Consider the following 20,805-nt stretch of genomic DNA (forward strand, 5'->3'; position numbering starts at 1 on the left):
AAGTTTCAGTGTGACATTTTCATCATAGATTAATTCAACATATTTCCAAAATTCCATTGTCATTTTTTCTTTGGCCCATGGGATATACAGAAATGATTGCTTATATTTCTTACAGCATCTAGCATTGTTTCGGACCTAGCAACTGATCGATATATATTTGCTTGGTGATTAAGTGTATTAATTGAAAAATGAGATTTGATAATAAATATTCTGAGTTAGAGAGATCAGTTTTGGTATTAGTATATGTCCTGAAAGAGGAGAGATATTAGGTGTAACCAATAAAACATGAAAAAGGCAAAGAAGCAGGAAAGCCTTGTGTGTGCCTAGAGGAAGTGAACAAGTGTAGCTGGAGCAGAGGGTTCCCATAGAAGAGATATGAAATAATCTAAAAGTAGATGAGGTCAATTGCATAAGCCCCTGAATTCCAAACTAAAGAGTTAGACTTTATTATAATTACTTTAAGGAGCTAGTAAGGTGTGTGGTACATTAATCTCCTCTGTGAATGCTCTCTCTCAAATCAATGTGAAAATCAAACACTGATAATTTTTAATTATAGTAGAGCCCTGGGCATATAACCTTATTCATAATTCTTTTATTCTGAAAACTCATTATGAATATTGTATAGGAAATATGTATTTTTCAATTATTTTGTTTTAATCTTCTGAAGAGTAAATATCTTTCAGAAAACATTGGATTGTGACTTACACACAAAGACCAAGGTTTTCTTTTCCAGTGGTGAGTTAATAACTGCTTGCACTTATATTAAGTAGAGAAGGCTAGTCCCCTAAACCAGTTTTTTTTTTTAATTCAGAAAAGGTCACTGAAAATACTAATTATCTATACAGAAAAGAAAACATTTTATGTGAAATGACCCTTTCATTTCTGATTCTGATATAAAGTTCATCAAGCCTAATTCTATGGAGAGTAAGTATTAGGAATAAACAGTTCATCTAAGTAAGTGGATGTTCTAATTGCCTGTAATCAAAGGAAGACCTTAATCAAATTCTCCTTCTATGCTATAGGGTACCTGAAACCTCCTTTCATGCTGGAAATAAGAAATTCCATTTGTTCTACATTTGGATGTGTTTATTTTAGAAAAAAATGTAGATTTTTGCTGCACTCCTTCAGTGACCCCGACTAATATTAAGGAAGCAAAGTAGCTAACATTTATATAAAATAATGCCTGGATTATGGATAGCCCTGAGATAAACTGTAAGGTGGATAAATTGGTTTTCTATAATTCCAGGTTTTTTAAAAAATTTCTTTATTGCTGTTTAATTTACCTGCAAAGTTGCAGCTTATACCAAACTTCAATCTCACTTTTATTACAAGGATACCAAAAAGATGCTTTCTCAAATTAAAATTATTGGTTTTAGTATTTATATCTTACTATAATATTATTGAGGTAACATTGATTAATAACATTATATAAGTTCCATATGTACCAGATTATATTTCTACTTCTATATACACTACAGTATGATTGCCACCAAAAATTTAGTTTCTATCCATCACTATCTCTTTTATTCATTTCACCTTCCCCTGCCCCTTTCCACTACTCTGATCTCTATATCATGTTGGGTTTTGCTTCGTTTGGTTTGTTCATTTATTCTGGTTTTCTGTTTTTTTTTTTTTTTTTTTTTTTTATCTTTTTTTTTTTTACATCTTTATTGGAGTATAATTGCTTTACAATGGTGTGTTAGTTTCTGCTTTATAACAAAGTGAATCAGTTATACATATACATATGTTCCCATATCTCTTCCCTCTTGCATCTCCCTCCCTCCCATCCTCCCTATCCCACCCCTCCAGGAGGTCACAAAGCACTGAGCTGATCTCCCTGTGCTATGCGGCTGCTTCCCACTAGCTATCTACCTTACGTTTGGTAGTGTATATATGTCCAAAATAGATGAATCTTGAGGACATTTTGCTAAGTAAAATAAGCCAGCCACAAAAAGACAAATACTGAATGATTCTATTTATCTGCGTTATCTAAAGTAGTCATTCATAGAAACAGGAAGTTGAATGGTAGTTATAAAAGGATTGAGGTAGACAAAAATGGGAATTACTGTTTAACAGATACAGAGTTTCAGTTTCTCAAGATGCAAAAGTTCTGGAGATCTGTTGCATAACAATGTGAATATACTTAAGACTACTGAACTGTACACTTAAAAATGGTTCTTCAGGGCTTCCCTGGTGGCACAGTGGTTGAGAGTCCGCCTGCCAATGCAGGGGACACGGGTTCGCGCCCCGGTCCGGGAAGATCCCACATGCCGCGGAGCAGCTAAGCCCCTGAGCCATGGCCTCTGAGCCTGCGCGTCCGGAGCCTGCGTGTCCGGAGCCCGTGATCCGCAACGGGAGAGGCCACAACAGTGAGAGGCCCGCACACCCCAAAAAAAAAAAAAAAAGGTTCTTCAGATGGTAAATTTTATGTTATATGATTTTATCACAATTTTAAAATATTTTAAAGAAAAGAAAATATTTTAGAAATTATTTAGATTAAGTTCTCATTCTTTTTTTTTTTTATTTTTTAATTAGTTTCTGCTTTATAACAAAGTGAATCAGTCATACATATACATCTGTTCCCACATCCCTTCCCTCATGCATCTCCCTCCCTCCCACCCTCCCCATCCCACCCCTCCAGGCGGTCACAAAGCACCGAGCTGATCTCCCTGTGCTCTGTGGCTGCTTCCCACTATCTATCTACCTTACGTTTGGTAGTGTATATATGTCCATGCCTCTCTTTCGCTTTGTCACAGCTTACCCTTCCCCCTCCCCATATCCTCAAGTCCATTCTCAAGTAGGTCTGTGTCTTTATTCCCGTTTTGCCCCTAGGTCCTTCATGACTTTTTTTTTTTTTTTTTAAATTCCGTATATATGTGTTAGCATACGGTATTTGTCTTTCTCTTTCTGACTTACTTCACTCTGTATGACAGACTCTAGGTCTATCCACCTCATTACAAATAGCTCAGTTTCGTTTCTTTTTATGGCTGAGTAATATTCCATTGTATATATGTGGCACATCTTCTTTATCCATTCATCCGATGATGGACACTTAGGTTGTTTCCAGCTCCGGGCTATTGTGAATAGAGCTGCAATGAACATTTTGGTACATGTCTCTTTTGGAATTATGGTTTTCTCAGGGTATATGCCTAGTAGTGGGATTGCTGGGTCATATGGTAGTTCTATTTGTAGTTTTTTAAGGAACCTCCATACTGTTCTCCAGAGTGGCTGTACCAATTCACATTCCCACCAGCAGTGCAAGAGTGTTCCCTTTTTTCCACACCCTCTCCAGCATTTATTGTTTCTAGATTTCTTGATGATGGCCATTCTGACTGGTGTGAGATGATATCTCATTGTAGTTTTGATTTGCATTTCTCTAATGATTAATGATGTTGAGCATTCTTTCATGTGTTTGTTGGCCGTCTGTATATCTTCTTTGGAGAAATGCCTATTTAAGTCTTCTGCCCATTTTTGGATGGGGTTGTTTGTCTTTTTGCTATTGAGCTGCATGAGCTGTTTATAAATTTTGGAGATTAATCCTTTGTCAGTTGCTTCATTTGCAAATATTTTCTCCCATTCTGAGGATTGTCTTTTGGTCTTGTTTATGGTTTCCTTTGCTGTGCAAAAGCTTTGAAGTTTCATTAGGTCCCATTTGTTTATCTTTGTTTTTATTTCCATTTCTCTAGGAGGTGGGTCCAAAAGGATCTTGCTGTGATTTATGTCATAGAGTGTTCTACCTATGTTTTCCTCTAAGAGTTTGATAGTTTCTGGCCTTACATTTAAGTCTTTAATCCATTTTGAGCTTATTTTTGTGTATGGTGTTAGGGAATGATCTAATCTCAAACTTTTACATGTCCCTGTCCAGTTTTTCCAGCACCACTTATTGAAGAGGCTGTCCTTTCTCCACTGTACATTCCTGCCTCCTTTATCAAAGATAAGTTGGCCATATGTGCGTGGGTTTATCTCTGGGCTTTCTATCCTGATCCACTGATCTATCTTTCTGTTTTTATGCCAGTACCACACTGTCTTGATTACTGTAGCTTTGTAGTATAGTCTGAAGTCAGGGAGCCTGATTCCTCCAGCTCCGTTTTTCGTTCTCAAGATTGCTTTGGCTATTCGGGGTCTTTTGTTTTTCCAAACAAATTTTGAAATTTTTTGTTCTAGTTCTGTGAAAAATGCCAGTGGTAGTTTGATAGGGATTGCATTGAATCTGTAGATTGCTTTGGGTAGTAGAGTCATTTTCACAATATTGATTCTTCCAATCCAGGAGCATGGTATATCTCTCCATCTATTTGTATCATATTTAATTTCTTTCATCACTGTCTTATAATTTTCTGCATACAGGTCTTTTGTCTCCTTAGGTAGGTTTATTCCTAGATATTTTATTCTTTTTGTTGCAATGGTAAATGGGAGTGTTTTCTTGATTTCATTTTCAGATTTTTATACTTTACATATGAGTGAAATCATAAGATCCTTGTCTTTGTCTGACTTAATTCACTTAGCCTAATACTCTCAAGATCTATTGATGCTGTCATAAATGGCAAGATTTCATTTTTATGAGTATTATTCCATTGTGTGTGTGTGTGTGTGTGTGTGTGTGTGTATACCACATCTTCTTTATCCACTCATCTATTGATGGAGACTTAGGTTGTTTCCACGTCTTGGCTATTGTAAATAATGCTATGACGAATATAGGGGTGCATGTATCTTCAAACTGGTGTTTTCATATTATTTGTATAAATACCCAGAAGTGGGATAACTGGATCATAGGGTAGCACTAGTTTTCAATTTTTTGAGGAATCTTCATACTGTTTTCCATAGTGGCTACACAAAGTTACATTCCCATCAGCAGTGCATGAGGGTTCCCCTTTTTCCACATCCTCACCAACACTTGTTATTTCTCGCTTTTTTGATAATAGCCATTCTAACAGGCATGAGGTGATATCTCATTGGGGTTTTAATTTTAATTTCCCTAATAATTAGTGATGTTGAACAATTTTTCAAGTACCTGTTGGCCTTCTATATGCCTTCTTTGGAAAATTTCTATTCAGCTCCTCTGCCCATTTATTAACTGGGTTTTCTGGTTTTTTGTTGTTGAGGTGTATGAGTTCTTTATATTTTTTTGATATTAACCCCTAACTGGATATATGATCTGCAAATATCTTCTCACACTTGGTGGTAGGGCAAGTTGCATTTTCATTTTGTTGATGGTTTCCTTTGCTGTTCAGGAGCTTTCTAGTTTGATGAGTCCCATTTTTTGTTTTTTCTTTTGTTTCCCTTGCCTGAGGAGACACATCTTGAAAGATACTGCTATGACTGAAGTCAAAGAGCATACTGCCTAGATTTTCTTCTAAGAGTTTTATGGTTTCTGGTCTTACATTCAAGGCTTTAATCCACTTTGGGTTCATTTTTTTGTGGAAGATATGAGGTACTGGTCTAGCTTCATTTTTTTGCATGTGGCTCTCCAGGTTTCTTTGTTCCTTTTTTGTAAAATTTTCCACATATGTTTGGGTTTATTTCTCAGCTCTCAATTACATTGCACTGATCTATGTATCTGTTTTTCTGCCCATATCATGCTGTTTTAATTACTATAACTTTGTAATATAGTTTGAAACCAGTGCATGTGATACCTCCAGCTTTATTCTTTTTTCTTAGGATTGCTTCAGCCATTCAGAATCTTTTGTAGTTCCATATACATTTTAGAATTTTTTGTTCTATCTCTGTGAAAAACATCCTTGGGATTTTGATTGGGATTGCATTGAATCTGTAAATTGATTCAGATAATATGGACATTTTAGCAATGTTCATTCTTCCAATCCATGAGCACAGAATATACTCACTTTTTTTGACTATCATTTGATTGGAGTATCATCTTCCATCCCTTTATTTTAGCCTATGTTTATATTTAGAGCTGAGGTGAGTCTCCCAGACGTAGGATATAGCTAGGTCTTGTTTTTTAATCCATCCATCCACTCTGTGTCTTTTGTCTGGTGAATTCAATCCATTGACATTTAGGGTAATTATTTACAGAGGAGGACGTAGTTCTGCCATTTTATCTTTTGTTTTCTGGGTGCCCTCTTTTCCTTGTGTTTCTGTCTGCCATTTTGGTTTGATGGTTTTCTATGATGTTTTGTATCTTCTCTGGATTTCTATCTTTGAGTTTGCTAATTCTCTCTTCCATATCATATTCTCTTTCCCGATGCTTTCTAATGCATTCTTCATCTCATTTATTCAATTCTTCAGCTCCAGAATTTCTGTTTGGCTCTTTTTTAGAGTTTCAATTACTTAAAGTATTCCTTCTGTTCATTAATTCTATTCCTAAGCTCGTTGAACTGCCTTTCTGAGCTTTTTTGTAGTTCATTCAGTTTCTTCAATCAGTTAGATTGCAATATTCTGTGACTTTAAGTTTGGTTTCTGGAGAACTATCATTTTCTTTGTGTGGTTCTTCATGGTGCTTGATGTGTTGTTCCTCTGACAGTGCATTTGAAGTACTGAATATAATTCTTGTTTAGGTAAAGCTTTTTTTTTTTTTTTTCTTTTTAATTCTAAGGATTCTACAGGTTAGAAATTAGAAGGCTTTCTTTTGTTTTCCAGTAGGTGGTACTATAGAACAAGTTTTTGGTTTCTCTCACCTGTGCTGTCTCTGGTTTTATTTGAGAGTCAGCATTTTCTGCCCTCCACCACCTCTATCAGAGGTGTCACCCAGTGCCCTTGTTACTGTTGCTTGTGCCTCTGCGGTAATTGGTACCTTGTTGCTGTTGGTATTGCTGGCACCACCACCTGGGGCATCAGGATGGAGGGTGCTTCTGCCACATCTGGGCTCTCCTTATTTGCAGGTTCCAAGGGGTGGGTGGGGTGCGGTTGGAGTTGCAAGTGCCTCTATATCAGGTATTGTCAGATTTGTGGGCTTCACCACTGCAGGCAGGGAACAGGGGGCTGGAGTCGTGGATGGCTCTGTGGCTGGAGGAACTGTGTCCCAGTTATCTGTGGCCACGGGCACCACTACATTCAGGAGGCTAGAGTCCTATGTATTGCTTCCCTTGCTGCTTTTGGGTTTTCTGGGGCTGCAGGCTTTGCTGCCACAGCCAGGGGACCACGATTGCAGGGACTGCCTCCACCGTTTCCCCAGTTCTACCTCCTCGATGTGTTCCAATCCTTCCACCTTTAGATGTACAGATATGTGGAATTCTCTGGCATTCTGATAGGTTGGGCAGAGGATTATTGTTGAGTTGTTAATGTTTCACAGGTTGTAGATTGAAGGGGAAGCATCTTATCTGCTGTGATGCTGACATCGCTTGCTTCATTCTAGGCTCTTATTTCACTATGTTTCCCTCAATTTTCTTTGAGGACTCAATTCTTTCTTTCCCCTTAACTCCACTCAACATATGCCCATTAGTTATAGGGGCTTGCCTGGGTACTGAGGCTTCCATGGAATTGGGGTATGTTAGAATTCTGGTAAAGAGTGGAGAGTGGTAAGAAAATATTGTGCAGTTTGAAATATCACCCATATGACACATACATTACTTCTGGTATATACATCTATAGGATTAACATGACAAACTATTATTTCCAAGGATGTAAGAATGTAATGTTACCTGCCCAAGGGTTATTGCCTGGAGATGTCAATGACTGAAACAATGGAATAAATCACTGATTGTGGAAGACAAAGTCTTAAATCTTGGATACATATTCAGGTGGAGAGACAGGAAAGAGAGGCTTCTCATCACTTCTCAGACAATGTTAACAACTCAATCTATTCACAAGGCCATCCTTTCCGGCTATCATTTTCCCTGAAGATTACTTCTAGTAAATCTGGAATTATAAACAATATGGTATTATTGTAGCATACAAAATATCTGAAGATGAAACTGGAAAAGGATATAGGAGCCAGATCTTGGAGGACTCTTACATCATTTTAACAAGTTTGGACTTTATTTTATAAAAAACTGGGGAAAAAATAGAGTTTTAAATTAAGTGTGGTTTATTCAGTTTTATGACTTTGATAATTTATGTTGAGGGGGTTCTGCTAGGATGAATATTAGTGATATAAAAATAAAGATGTGAGGACAGTGTTTAGATCATTACAGTGGTTCAAGAAAAAGATAATGAGACTTGAATTAACATGGAAGTCATAGTTATGAATAGGAGGAAGTAAACTCAAGAAATATTTAGGAAACAAAATCAGCAGAACTTAAAGATTCTTTGAATAATCACCTGAAGGCTAGAAAGAGAAAATTTATTACCCTCAGATTTCTAGGGAAGTGGAGGGTGGATTGTGGTTTCACCAATGATAATTAAAAGCAAGCTGGGAAAAGGAAATGAAGAGTATAAGTTAAGACACATTGAATTTAAAGGTGTTTATTTGACATTTGAATATACAAACCTGAAATTTTCAGGGAAAAGCTCTTTGCCAGAGAAGTCCTGAAATGAAGACATAGAATTGGAGATCTTCAGGATAAAAGGCAGAGTTTCAACCTTGAGAGTGTACATATCTCATGAAGAGAGGGTATAGAATGAGAAGTTCAGAGGACTAATGATGGAATCTGGGGAACACCAATAATTAAGGGGAAGCAAAGAAAAAACACACAAAGAAGTCAGAAATAAAGCTCAGAGAATATGGTAAGAACTAGGAGACTGTTGTCATGCTCACCCAACAGTAGAGAAGCTTAGAGAAAAGACAAAGTGGTAAATGCCACTGAGACATCTAATAATGTGAGGAGTGGAATGGTTCCATTGGTTCAGCAATGATAATGTCTTCAGCATTAGCCATATTATTGGAAGCACAGTAGAAACAGAAGCCTCATCTTTGTGGGAGATAAGAAGCAGTGTTAACACTCCAATATCCAGAAGACTGGCTAAGATACAGAGGAGAGAAAATAGTAGAGAGAGATATGGGAATCTAGAAAAAAGTAATTTTAAACTGAGAATAATTTTTCCAAAATGAGGAATAAAGTCAATAAGGAGAAAGAACATAATGCCACAAAATAGCATGGATGACTGATCAAGAAGGACCCAAATGGAGATACTGGTCTTGAAGAGGAGGATAAACACTTTACCTCGGAGATTAAAATAGAAATGGATATAGACTAAACAAGAACCTCAAGCTACTATCCTATTTATCATTTTATTCCTAACCAATATTCTTCAGCATCAGTGCCTGTATCTTTCACTTCGTCATCCCTCAATCAATTTGTCAGCCTTTAGCTTTTAGTTGTGCCACTCCCCAGAAAATTCTCTTTTGAAAATCATTAATAATTATCTAGTTGACAAATCCAATGACATGGTGACAACCGCCTTGTCATTGAAAGGGTTTATTTTCCTTGGTTACTATGAAATTATAACAATTACCTTTTTTTAACCTCTGATCTTTCTAGTCACTATTTTCTGCTTTTTCTCTTTGACTCTCCTTGCTTTTCTTCCTGCAAACGTTCTCTAGCATTCCATCCCAGACCTGTCCTCTCTCGAGAACAGAGAACATCCCAGACCTGTCCTCTCTCGAGAACAGAATCCATGAAAAGCTCATGGATTATAACTGTTTCCACCATTAACCGACGCAGAGGACACCCACAGATATATCTCCAGTTTTGTCATTCTCTGGAGCTCTAGTTTGACATTTGGAGCCACCTACTTGCTACTTGCATGTGCCACAGTACTATAATTTAAATATGTCTAAAATTAATCTTGTCTTCTCTCACCAAACTATTTTTATCTTTCTTCTTCATTTTTATGATAAATACCAACAATATTCTCCTAGCACCCAGTCTGAAAACTTATTATTGTCATTAAATAATTTCTGACTTTTCCTCTTCCATAGCTGGTCGATTGTCAAATTCCACTAATCTACTTTATAATAGTGCCTATAAAATATCCCTTCTTTCCAATCTCATAACTAATATCAGGTCCTAATGCACGCTGCCTACATTATTGCCAAAGCTTCCTAACTATCCTGCCCTTTCCTAAAGCAAATACCTGAGTGTTATTTCCTACACTTACAATTTTTCATTGACTCCCTATTGCCCATGCAGTAGAGTCCAATTTTAAAATCAGGCCCCTTTACTGCATTATTAGCACAGGTTGTACGAATTCATACTGTGTTTTTGAGACTCTTGTTATTCCTCATACACATCCTGCAATTTCCCACCACTTTGCCTTCCTCTGTTACCTATGCCCAAGATACCCTTCCAACTAATTATTACATAACAAAATTCTATCTGTTATTTAAGGCTTGACTCTAAAGTCACCTTGTATAATAAATGTTTTGCTTTTCCTCAGGTAAGAATAATTTTTAAACTCCTACAGCTCTTTATCTGTATTTATCTCTTTACCCTGTTGGCTTTCAAACATGAACTAAGATTATATGGAAAACCTTTAGCTGATAGCAAAAAATGAGGTCCAAACTACTCAGGGACTCAATAAAGATTCATATTTTTCCCTATCTTTAATTGCTCAAGAATAGTATTAACATCTGAATATTTCCTTAAGTTTTCACGTAGTATGCGACCCATAAATATATGTTGAATGAAAGTGAAAATGATTTGAAAGCTGCAAATCAAATATAAAACAGTAAGAGGATTATCATATTGATGATTAAATACTATATATCTCCAAAGAAAATATGACTTAAAAGCAGGCTTAAGATCAAATAATTATATTAGATATAAATTGGCACACTGCCATTAATTTAAAATATTAAATTATCTTTTAACTTTGAAAATTTTAAAACAATCAGAAAATCAGTAATTTCCACTTAACATTGCACACATGGTTACTAATTAAAGCCTCAGTGTAGAACAACAATTTCCAGTATCTTAAAAACAAATAAAGCAAACCCAAATCACTTTCTTATTCTACTTATTTAAAAGGGACTAAAAGGTGGACATCTTGTAACATATACTGAGTTTTGTGGAGATTAGGGACTGGTTACTAAATGTATGATAAAGTAATATATATTTTCATGTGTGATTGATTGTCAGTGAGGAGGAGGAGAAATGAAAACTACTTGACAAATGAGAAGCATCTCCTTTGACTTTTATATGTAACTTGTCAAATTGGTAAAGCTCTACCTGAGTTTCAAAATATTTATGATGGCTTTCGAAGGAAAATTGTTTCTATTCATTCTACTGTTGAGAGTAAACCTAATATGCAGAGTCATATTTAAATTAATGATTGAGGTATGAGATCTAAGACTAACTAGAGTCAAAGTAATTAATGCCAATAGTTTAATTTCATAAAAGGTTATTTCTCTCCTTATATTTCACTCTAAGCCTAGCAATCAGGTCTACTTAATCCCAACCAATATGTCTGGCTTACTAGAGACCATTCTTGGTTGAATATTCCAGCGAATTCAGTAACTGATGATTCAATATCAATTCAGTATCTCTACTCACTCCAATTTGACTTGATTAAACTCCAAATTATGTGTGTTTGTATTTCTGCCCTAATATCTAGGCTCCAAGTGATTCAGAGTCTGTGCATTGGTCAGTTACTGGTTATTGAACCTTTCCTTTTTTTTTTTTTAATAAATTTATTTATTTATTTTTGGCTGTGTTGGGTCTTCGTTTCTGTGCGAGGGCTTTCTCTAGTTGCGGCAAGCAGGGGCCACTCTTTTTTTTTTTTTTTTGTGGTACTCGGGCCTCTCACTGTTGTGGCCTCTCCTGCTGCGAAGCACAGGCTCCTGACGCGCAGGCTCAGTGGCCATGGCTCACGGGCCCAGCCGCTCCGCGGCATGTGGGATCTTCCAGGACCGGGGCACGAACCCGTGTCCCCTGCATCGGCAGGCGGACTCTCAACCACTGCGCCACCAGGGAAGCCCCGGGGGCCACTCTTCATCGCAGTGCGCGGGCCTCTCACTGTCACAGTTTCTCTTGTTGTGGAGCACAGGCTCCAGAGGTGCAGGCTCAGTAGTTGTGGCTCACAGGCCCAGTTGCTCCGTGGCATGTGGGATCCTCCCAGACCAAGGCTGGAACCCGTGTGCTCTGCATTTGGCAGGCAGGTTCTCAAGTGCTCCGTCACCAGGGAAGGCCCTGAATCTTTCCTTTTTAACTCTGTCTCCAGATCGTCTTCACAATCAAGGATTCCCTGAGGCTCAGTAGCTGAAATCTAATTCCAATGAAACCCATATACTGCTATTTGGACATCCACTGGTCTCACCCATGGCTGAAGATTTTGAACACAATTTTGTCTCACTTTTGTTCTTGCTTTCAACACATATAGATGTCCTGACCTTATATTCACTTGCTGGATCCATATACCCTGTATCCATGCTTAGATTATGACTTCCTCTGAATCTATATTTAGACTCTTAGCCTTGTCATTGATACCATGGCATTATCCATCCTGAAGCACTCAGGTTTTACCCACACATTCCATTTAATGTTGACAAGCAAAATTGATAAGACACCATAAAAGAATGAGATATATTAATATGGACTTCCAATAAATTCATGGCTCTGCCACTTATGGAAAAACTGATACCTAGTAAAAGATGTCAATGAAACATGTATCGTGATAACTTACCTCAAAAATGACATCACGCATATTACATCACTAAGAAAAGAACTATCTAGGAGACAGATTTTATTCCTATCTACTATAAATTCAGAATAATAAATAGAGCTGTATTTGAAAAAGGGAAGCAATTAATCTCAATAGTTCAATTGCTTCTAATTAAGTATTATCTTATAGTGCAGTTTATATTTTCCTTTAAGTGTCATTTAATATTTTGTCTTTCATTAGATGTACATGTGTACTAATTTATGCATTAATTTATATAACTAATGTATATTAATTTATATTTTAATTTATTAACTAATATATAAATTTATATCCATATATATGTTGCTTGGGATTGAGAATGTGGATATGCATCATATATATTTTATAACTCCCTATAGTCCTGATATATATTCTCTTATAGAGCATATGCAATAAGAGATTTTTTTTTTTTCTTTGCGTTACGTGGGCCTCTCACTGTTGTGGCCTCTCCCATTGCGGAGCACAGGCTCCGGACATGCAGGCTCAGCGGCCATGGCTCACGGGCCCAGCCGCTCCACGGCATGCAGGATCCTCCCGGACCGGGGCACGAACCCGCGTCCCCTGCATCGGCAGGCAGACTCTCAACCACTGTGCCACCAGGGAAGCCCGCAATAAGAGATTTTTTAAGGAGAAAAATGTTATGCCATTTTAGTGGCGTGTATGTGAAAGGGTACTCCTGTTGTGTGTGTGTGTGTGTGTGTGTGAGTGTATGTTGAGGATAGCGTTGTTAAACTGTGTCTTGAGATTCTTCCAAAGACATTAGATACATTACTGATTTAATTTCTATTTGTAAAACAGAATCACAAATTTCAAAATTGTTCCAGTTTGTTTTGAATAGAGAATATGTAAATGTTTCATCATATTGAATATTTTTAACATGTATTAATGTTCTTAAAGATATTCTTTAGAGTGTCTACTGAGAGGAGTCAATATTCACATAATAGTTGCTTCTGATTAGACATGACAAGAGGCATAGCTTTGAAAACTTAAATTTAAACTTAAATTTGATACTATTCTTGCACAAAGCAAACATTGTTCATGTAAGTTCTACTAGTCAAAGTTTCATTTGCTCAAACGCTAACCTTATAGATCAGTATATTGAATTTGAATGTTCTCCAGATGACTGGGATCCCATTGAGCTTACACAGCAGCGTTTCTTCAATTTTTCAAAAACTAACTTACAATTGGACTATAATTACTAGCTTTAGTTTATGACCCTAAAGGAATAAAACTATTGTCATTAGAGCACTGAAGACAAAGCCTTGTTAACATAGGTACTACAAATCTTGTGCAAAGTGGGTTTCCATATCAGTGAAATAGTAAAATCAATAAATAGAGCTCTTCTATAAGCACTAAACAATACATTGAGTTAGAAACCTTAGCATAAAGAAGTTATAGTCATGACATCTTTTGATTTAAGCTGCACTTACCTTTTTTAGTTGAGGCAGAACCAACCTCTTCTTTGGCTCGTTCAGTTTCTGTAAATTCAGAGATTGAAGAACGAGAAACGGATATCAGACATGTGAGGTCAATATCTTATAGTATTCTAAGTCAGACAAGACTAAAACTGCCCAAAGGATAAAACGTATGTGGCACCTGAGAGCAAAGCAAGCAGCAGAGAAAACCACGCTAGAATAAGCTTGAATTTTTTTTGTAACTAATGAACTTCCTTAAATAACAGTGCAGAAATTCTCTTTCAAGATACAATTCTGGTGGTACTAAATTTTATGCTTATATAAGTAGTGACCATAAAAAAGGCGGCTTATTCCACAGAATTACACTGGAATACTAATTTATTAGTTTATAGTCAAATCTTAAATGATGCATAAATTGTGGGGAAGAGCACTTGAAGGGCCTTCTTTGTTTAGCCTTTAACTATGGGGATGGCAAGCCATAACTGATCTCAATCAATTTGCTTTATATTATAAAATATTAGCCATAATGTTATAGAAAATTCCATTTGAATATTGCTTTGAAGAGAGAGAAAAAGAAAAAAAATTAAAAAGGCCAAAATAGCTTCTTGGAGTTTCTCTGAATATCTAGTGTGGAAGATAGGAAGATAGGAGAGCTCTTCCAAAAATATAATCTGAAATGCTGGTCCTAGTGCAAAATGTTAGACCTCAAATCAAGGCTAATTAAAGTGGAAGTTTCTTTGATCCATATGAAAATTAGAAAATGACAATGAGCTGGTAAATTTTTACAAAGTTTATTTACTCATTTTATTAGCTTTTGATTATTCAAGGCTGTTGCCCTTGGACATCTGTATTTGTATTTTTAGTTTTATTCTTACTAGTACATGTATATAATCCCTGTTACTCATGTGCACTCACTCAGCAGCTGAGGCTCTAGGAACAACCAGTAAACAGGGGTCTTCATGCCCCCTTGCCCTCCCTGTGCCATAGACCTTGGGCTGTGAGAGAGATCAGATGTCAGGAAACCTTCACGTCACTTTCAGGTTTTAATTTCACAATATTACATACCACAAGCTTCACAATTTGAGCCCAGGCAAGAAGTCATGTAAATAAGACTTCTTCAGGCTGTTTCAAGACCCGGAGCTCCAGGACTAAGCAGATCCCTGGCTGTTATATAGCTTTGAGGAAAGACTTTAGACCAGTGGTTCTCAAAATTGGCATGCATCAGAGTCACTCAGGAGGGCTGTTAAAACACAGATACGGGCCTGATTCAGTAGGTCTGGGGCATGTCCAAGAATTTACATTTCTAGCCAGTTCCCAGGTGATGCTTACACTGCTGGTCTTGGCCATATTTTGGAAACTAATTACCACACTTCCCCTAATATACAACCAGGACTAATGTCCCTGAAATCCCCAACCTTGTTCACCTCAGTTACTACCATGAGCCTAGGCTTCCAGCAGAAAACAGTCTATATGGCTTCATATTTCTCCTAAAACCAGACTCTTTTCCAAAGTCCTTCCACTGAGTTATCTCTATCATAGCACACATCCCTAAATTCTCAGCCTCTTCTCAAAATGTGCACTTTACTTTCTTCCTTTAACCAAACTAGTTCCCTAAGGACACTACATCCCCTACAAATGGTTTTCCAAAATAGAGACAGTTTATTTTTCCTCTATATACCAAAGTGTCTGGAAGTGATGTATATTTACTTCTTCTTTTTAACTAAATTAATAAATGCTGTTTATGACTTCTCCTTACTTCTTATTACTTCTGATCAATGGTTATCTCCTTGTTTCCTCCAAATCTCAGTTGTTTTGAACTCCATAGTATCAGGTTGCACCCGGCTCTGTCTTGCTCTATTGCTGCCATTAACCAGCATTATGTCTGTGTCACATTAATTATTGAATATTTCTATACATAGTTATCTGCTCCACTATTACTACTGTGATTTTTCATTAGGAACCACTCTTAACCCAGGCTTCACACTAGACTAAGCTGGGGAGTTTTTATACGCCTATGAGATTCAGACATAGTAGTTCTGGGGAGGACTACAGAGCTTTGAGATTCTGAGTTAATGAGTCTGGGATAAGGTAAGCCTGGCTATTTGTCTATTTGTAAGCTTGTCAAGATACTCTATTATTTAACCAGGATTGGGAGTCACTTATAGACACAGTCCATACAACCACGGAATCTCTCATTTCCTTGACCTTCTCACTTTTGAAAACTGGAGACCCCACTTCTCTGATCACTACCAAGAAAAAGTATCTTGGACTTTTTCTTTGCTGCCAAGACTTTGATTTCAAAATTCCTATTCCCTGGCACCACTCTTCCTGTTATAGTTCACTTACTCAAGAACCTCCTCTAAGTAGTTTCTGACCCCATCAATACTTTCATTCCTTTGACCTTATCAGTTTCTCAATGCTCCAGATCTTCCTTATGTCCTCACTTTTCTTCTTTCAAGCTTATGTTTAAATAAGCCATGGTTAAATCATTCACTTATTCTTTGTTTTCATAGTCATCGGGTATATTAAGTTTCTAGGGCTGCCTTTAAGTTATTAGGTGGCTAAAAACAACAGAAATTTATTCTTTCACAGTTCTGGAGGCTAGAAGTCCAGCATTAAAGTGTTGCCAAGGCCCTCTGAAACTTGCTCTGAAGGCTCTTGGGAAGAATCCTTCCTTGCCTCTTCCTAGATTCTGTTGGTTGCCAGCAATCTTTGGCATTCCTTGGCTTGTAGCTGCATCACTCCAATTTCTCGCATTATGTTCATATGGCTGCCTTCCTTCTGAATGTGTCTGTGTCTCTAAATCTCCCTCTCCTTAAAAGAGCATCAGTCATTGGATTTAGGGCCCATTCTAATCCAGTATAGCCTCATCTTACCATGATTACACCACTAAAGACCATTTTTTGAAATAAGCTTGCATTCACAGGTACTGTACTAGTTAGGATTTCAACATATCTTTTGAGGGGATGCAATTCAATCCACTACATGTGCCAAAACACCAAACCTACTCTATGCCTGCCACCTGAGCTGCCATCCAAACTGGAGGAAGGCCCCCATCTGCTGCAGATCTGACTTCAAATGTCTAGTCACAGTGTTTAACAGAGTGCTCAGCACTGATCAACAATACTACCACAGACTTAGTGAAGTTACTTTCTCATTTTTCTAGACAAGTGGTTCATGAATACCCCTCCTTTCTCAAACTTCCAACATCCTGTAACATAAAAGCAAGTTGCTGTTGGGATCTTCATAGAGAAAGTAGAAGCAGACTAGGCTATCTCTTCTTTTCACCACCTCACCAGCACATACCAGCACTATTCGTCTTCTTTCCAGACCCATAGGATCATCATTCCCTATCTAACACCAATTCCTCCAAATTTGCCCTGCATCCCAACTCCTTTTGCATAGACAATGACGTTATGCTTGCAAGTACTGCCTCTCTCTGCTACTTCATCTGCTTTCCACTTCACTGATATTTTCACATCAGCTCAGAAACACAAAATGTCACCGTGTATAAGTTCAGACCACCACGGCCTTCACTCCTACGTGTCCCCTACCTCAACTACTTCATCTCTCTGTGGTCCACCATGGTCTCCAGAGAGCTGCTATGCTCAGTGTCACCACTTCTATCTTCTCATTCTTTATTTTTTAAGATTGTTTAATTGTGAAAGATATAATATAAATGAAAGGCATAAAGGTGTATAACATATGTAATAACATATATGCGTATTTTAATGAGTGGCAATAAAAAATGCACATCTTTGAAACCCCCTGTAAACTTAAGTAATAAAACATCAACAAAGACTTTGAAACCTCTTACTTGTCCTATTACCACTGCATACCTCTCTCTTCATCTCAGAATTATCACTGTCCTATATTTTGTATTAATAATTTCTTTATTTTCCTGTACATTTTTTATTACATGAATTTATCTCTAAACAAAGCTAAGGCCATTTTTTACAGATTGAATTATATTGTTTAGTGATATAACTCTATAAATTGACTTATACTTTTTAATTCTTATAATTTGCTTCCTTTAAAATGTGTGCTGAGACGCAGTTGTAAAACTGTTTAACAAGATAGCCATTAGACTTGGGTAGCTTTAGGGCCTTTCGTGGTCTACCTAAACAAACCAAAGCCAGAGTCAACTAGATTTATCTCAAATCTGAGTGATACTCAAAAGCAATTATCATAAGCTAAACAAACTAAAGTATTTAGTTATTTAGCCAAATAACTAATTTTCCCAAATAAGACAATATATGTTATAGTCAGTTAAATATATATTTTTGCTTTGCTTCCATGTATTCTCTATAAAAACCTTTGCCCTACCCCTCAATGGTGGAGTGCCCCTCATCATTTATCGGTTTTGTCACTGCCCTATTTGATTAATTGTTTACTTAAATAAATTGTTTAACTTTTTATACAAGCCACGTTGATATGAGGAACTGTAGTTGATTGATTTAACTGCTGTACAGTATTCCACTTATACATATTCTACAAATTATGTATCCATTTTCCTGCCAATGGATACTAGGTCATGTCCTGTACATGTTATTATAAAATAATGCTGCTATGAATATTCCTGTATATGAATCCTGGTGCAATGTGCAAGAATTTTCTTAGAAATGAAATTGCTAGGATATAGCATGTGTCTCTGTTTAACTTCTCTAGATAAAAGCCATATTTTTCCCCCAAATTTTACACTCACACCAACACTGTATGTGAGAGTTTCTATTGCTTCATATCATCACCATCACCAGAATGAACATTTTTCTCCATTTTTGGTCAATTTGATATTGTAAAATAGTATTGTGGTTTTAAGTACATTTTCATTATTACTAAGAGGTTAAATATTTTTGATATGTCTATAGGCAATTTGTGTCTTGTTTTGTTTTCTTTTTGATCCTAACATATCTTTTGCTCATTTTTTCTATGCATTAGTCTATCAAGTTCTTTCTCTTCTTGTTTTTTTATTTTTAGAGTTATTTATTTTTCATTACTAACCTCTAGTTACTTATATATGCTACAAGTACCTTTTCCAAAATTGTAACTTGTCTTTTATCTCTTTATGGCATCTATTGATGAGTTTTAAATTTTACTGTAATCATTTTAGTACATTAGATTTTTAATTTACAGCTTGAATTTATACATATAATTTTTGTGATCCAACCATACTTCAAGAAAATATATACATATACCTCCTATACATTTTTCTTTAAATTAATGGCTTGTTTTATTTTTACCATTTAAGTCCCTGAACCATCTGGAGTTGATATTTTGGAATTGTATGAAGTAGGAATAAATTAGATTTTTTTGGGGGGGGGCAATGAATACCAACTACATCAGCAACATTTTAAAATAATCTCTATTCTCTAACTATTGAAATGGCTACTATTTCTTATATCAGATTTTTGCTCAAGTGCAATCATTTTAGGTCTCTTTTTGTTCCTGTTTGTCCTATTGGAAAACTTGTTTAGATCTGCACCAATACCATGCTCCTTGAAAACACAGTATCATGACACTGTTTTATTAATAAGACTCAGGTCACTAAGTACTTGTCTCAATAGTCATACTTCATACTTATTTTGCTGTACTCATTATTATACTTTCACAATATTAAAATTTATTCCTGATTTTCTATTTGAAATTCTCTCCTCCTCTTCTCTACTTCCTAATGTCTAAACTGAACTCAGATTCTACTTCTGCAAGTTCTCATCTATATAGCTTGGACCTCTTTGAACAAAACTTGATAAATGTTCTTAAGCTCTGAACCATGACATTTTTCCAATTTTGTGCTGGCACTCAGGACACCAACCTTGGCTCTATACGTGGGATTGAACAAGAAGCACATCTTGGCCTAACATCTAAGTCAGTCCCAGGTTTCTCACAGTCTACTTTTCCTGGCACTTAAACCTCCCCAAACCATCCCCTGGCATTGTATCGGTACTATTTTGAGTTTATTCAGTCAGCATCATCTGTGATTTGGGTAGTGATCATATAATTTATTATCCAAACTAAGCAAGTGAAAAAGGTGTTAGTAATAATTATTCCAGAATAATATGAATAAACCCAGATTTCCCTAAACAACTGAGATACCTGTCATATATGTCATCCAACCTGTGGTCTAGACACACACCCCTGATATCAGATCTACTAGTTCAGGCCCATAGATCCTTCCCCCTAGCAATTTCCATGACAGAATATTTAAACTATGTCCAAAAAGACATGCCACTTTCTAACTAACATAAGCTGTCCCCAAATAGTCTTCTAACATCATAAAACTAAATAAATCCAGGGCTTCCCTGGTGGTGCAGTGGTTGAGAGTCTGCCTGCCGATGCAGGGGACACGGCTTCGTGCCCCGGTCCGGGAAGATCCCACATGCCGCGGAGTGGCTGGGCCCGTGAACCATGGCCGCTGAGCCTGCGCATCCGGAGCCTGTGCTCCACAACGGGAGAGGCCACAACAGTGAGAGGCCCCAACAGTGAGAGGCCCGCGTACCGCAAAAACAAACAAACAAACAAACAAAAAAAAAAAAACTAAATAAATCCAAAGGGGCTTTATTTTTTATTTTTAAATTCTGCATACTGGCTTCTCCTGAATGATCTGACATATATTACTAGATCAAGAGATAGATATGTGACTCACAAATTTAGGTATTGAAATGTAGTTAAGGTGATAAGCAGAGTCAGGCTTGGTGGCTGAGCATACTACAAAAATCTAGTGTAGTGTTAAAACCAAGGAATGAAAAATGCCTGACCATTGTCATTTAATTCAAATTTAGGCCCACAATTAAAAATAACTAGACTTTGGCCCCTGACCTGGTCTTTGATGTCTTTTTCACTCAGAATTCAAACTGAC

The 20,805-nt window shown here is 36.8% G+C and overlaps 1 protein-coding gene across 1 annotated transcript in view; it reads right to left on the reverse strand.

Annotated features, from left to right (window-relative positions):
- The window catches only part of TRDN (triadin), a gene marked incomplete at both ends in the record, with an annotated part of 302,114 nt that overhangs the window by 90,774 nt on the left and 190,535 nt on the right, over positions 1–20,805 (reverse strand). Inside the window, 1 exon segment of the mRNA XM_081251093.1 lies at positions 13,965–14,012. Within this exon segment, the coding sequence (XP_081107219.1) occupies positions 13,965–14,012 (48 nt within the window).

The sequence above is a fragment of the Mesoplodon bidens genome (genome assembly GCF_964165515.1).
Source record: "Mesoplodon bidens genome assembly, chromosome: 12".
NCBI classification, from domain to species: Eukaryota; Metazoa; Chordata; class Mammalia; order Artiodactyla; family Ziphiidae; genus Mesoplodon; species Mesoplodon bidens.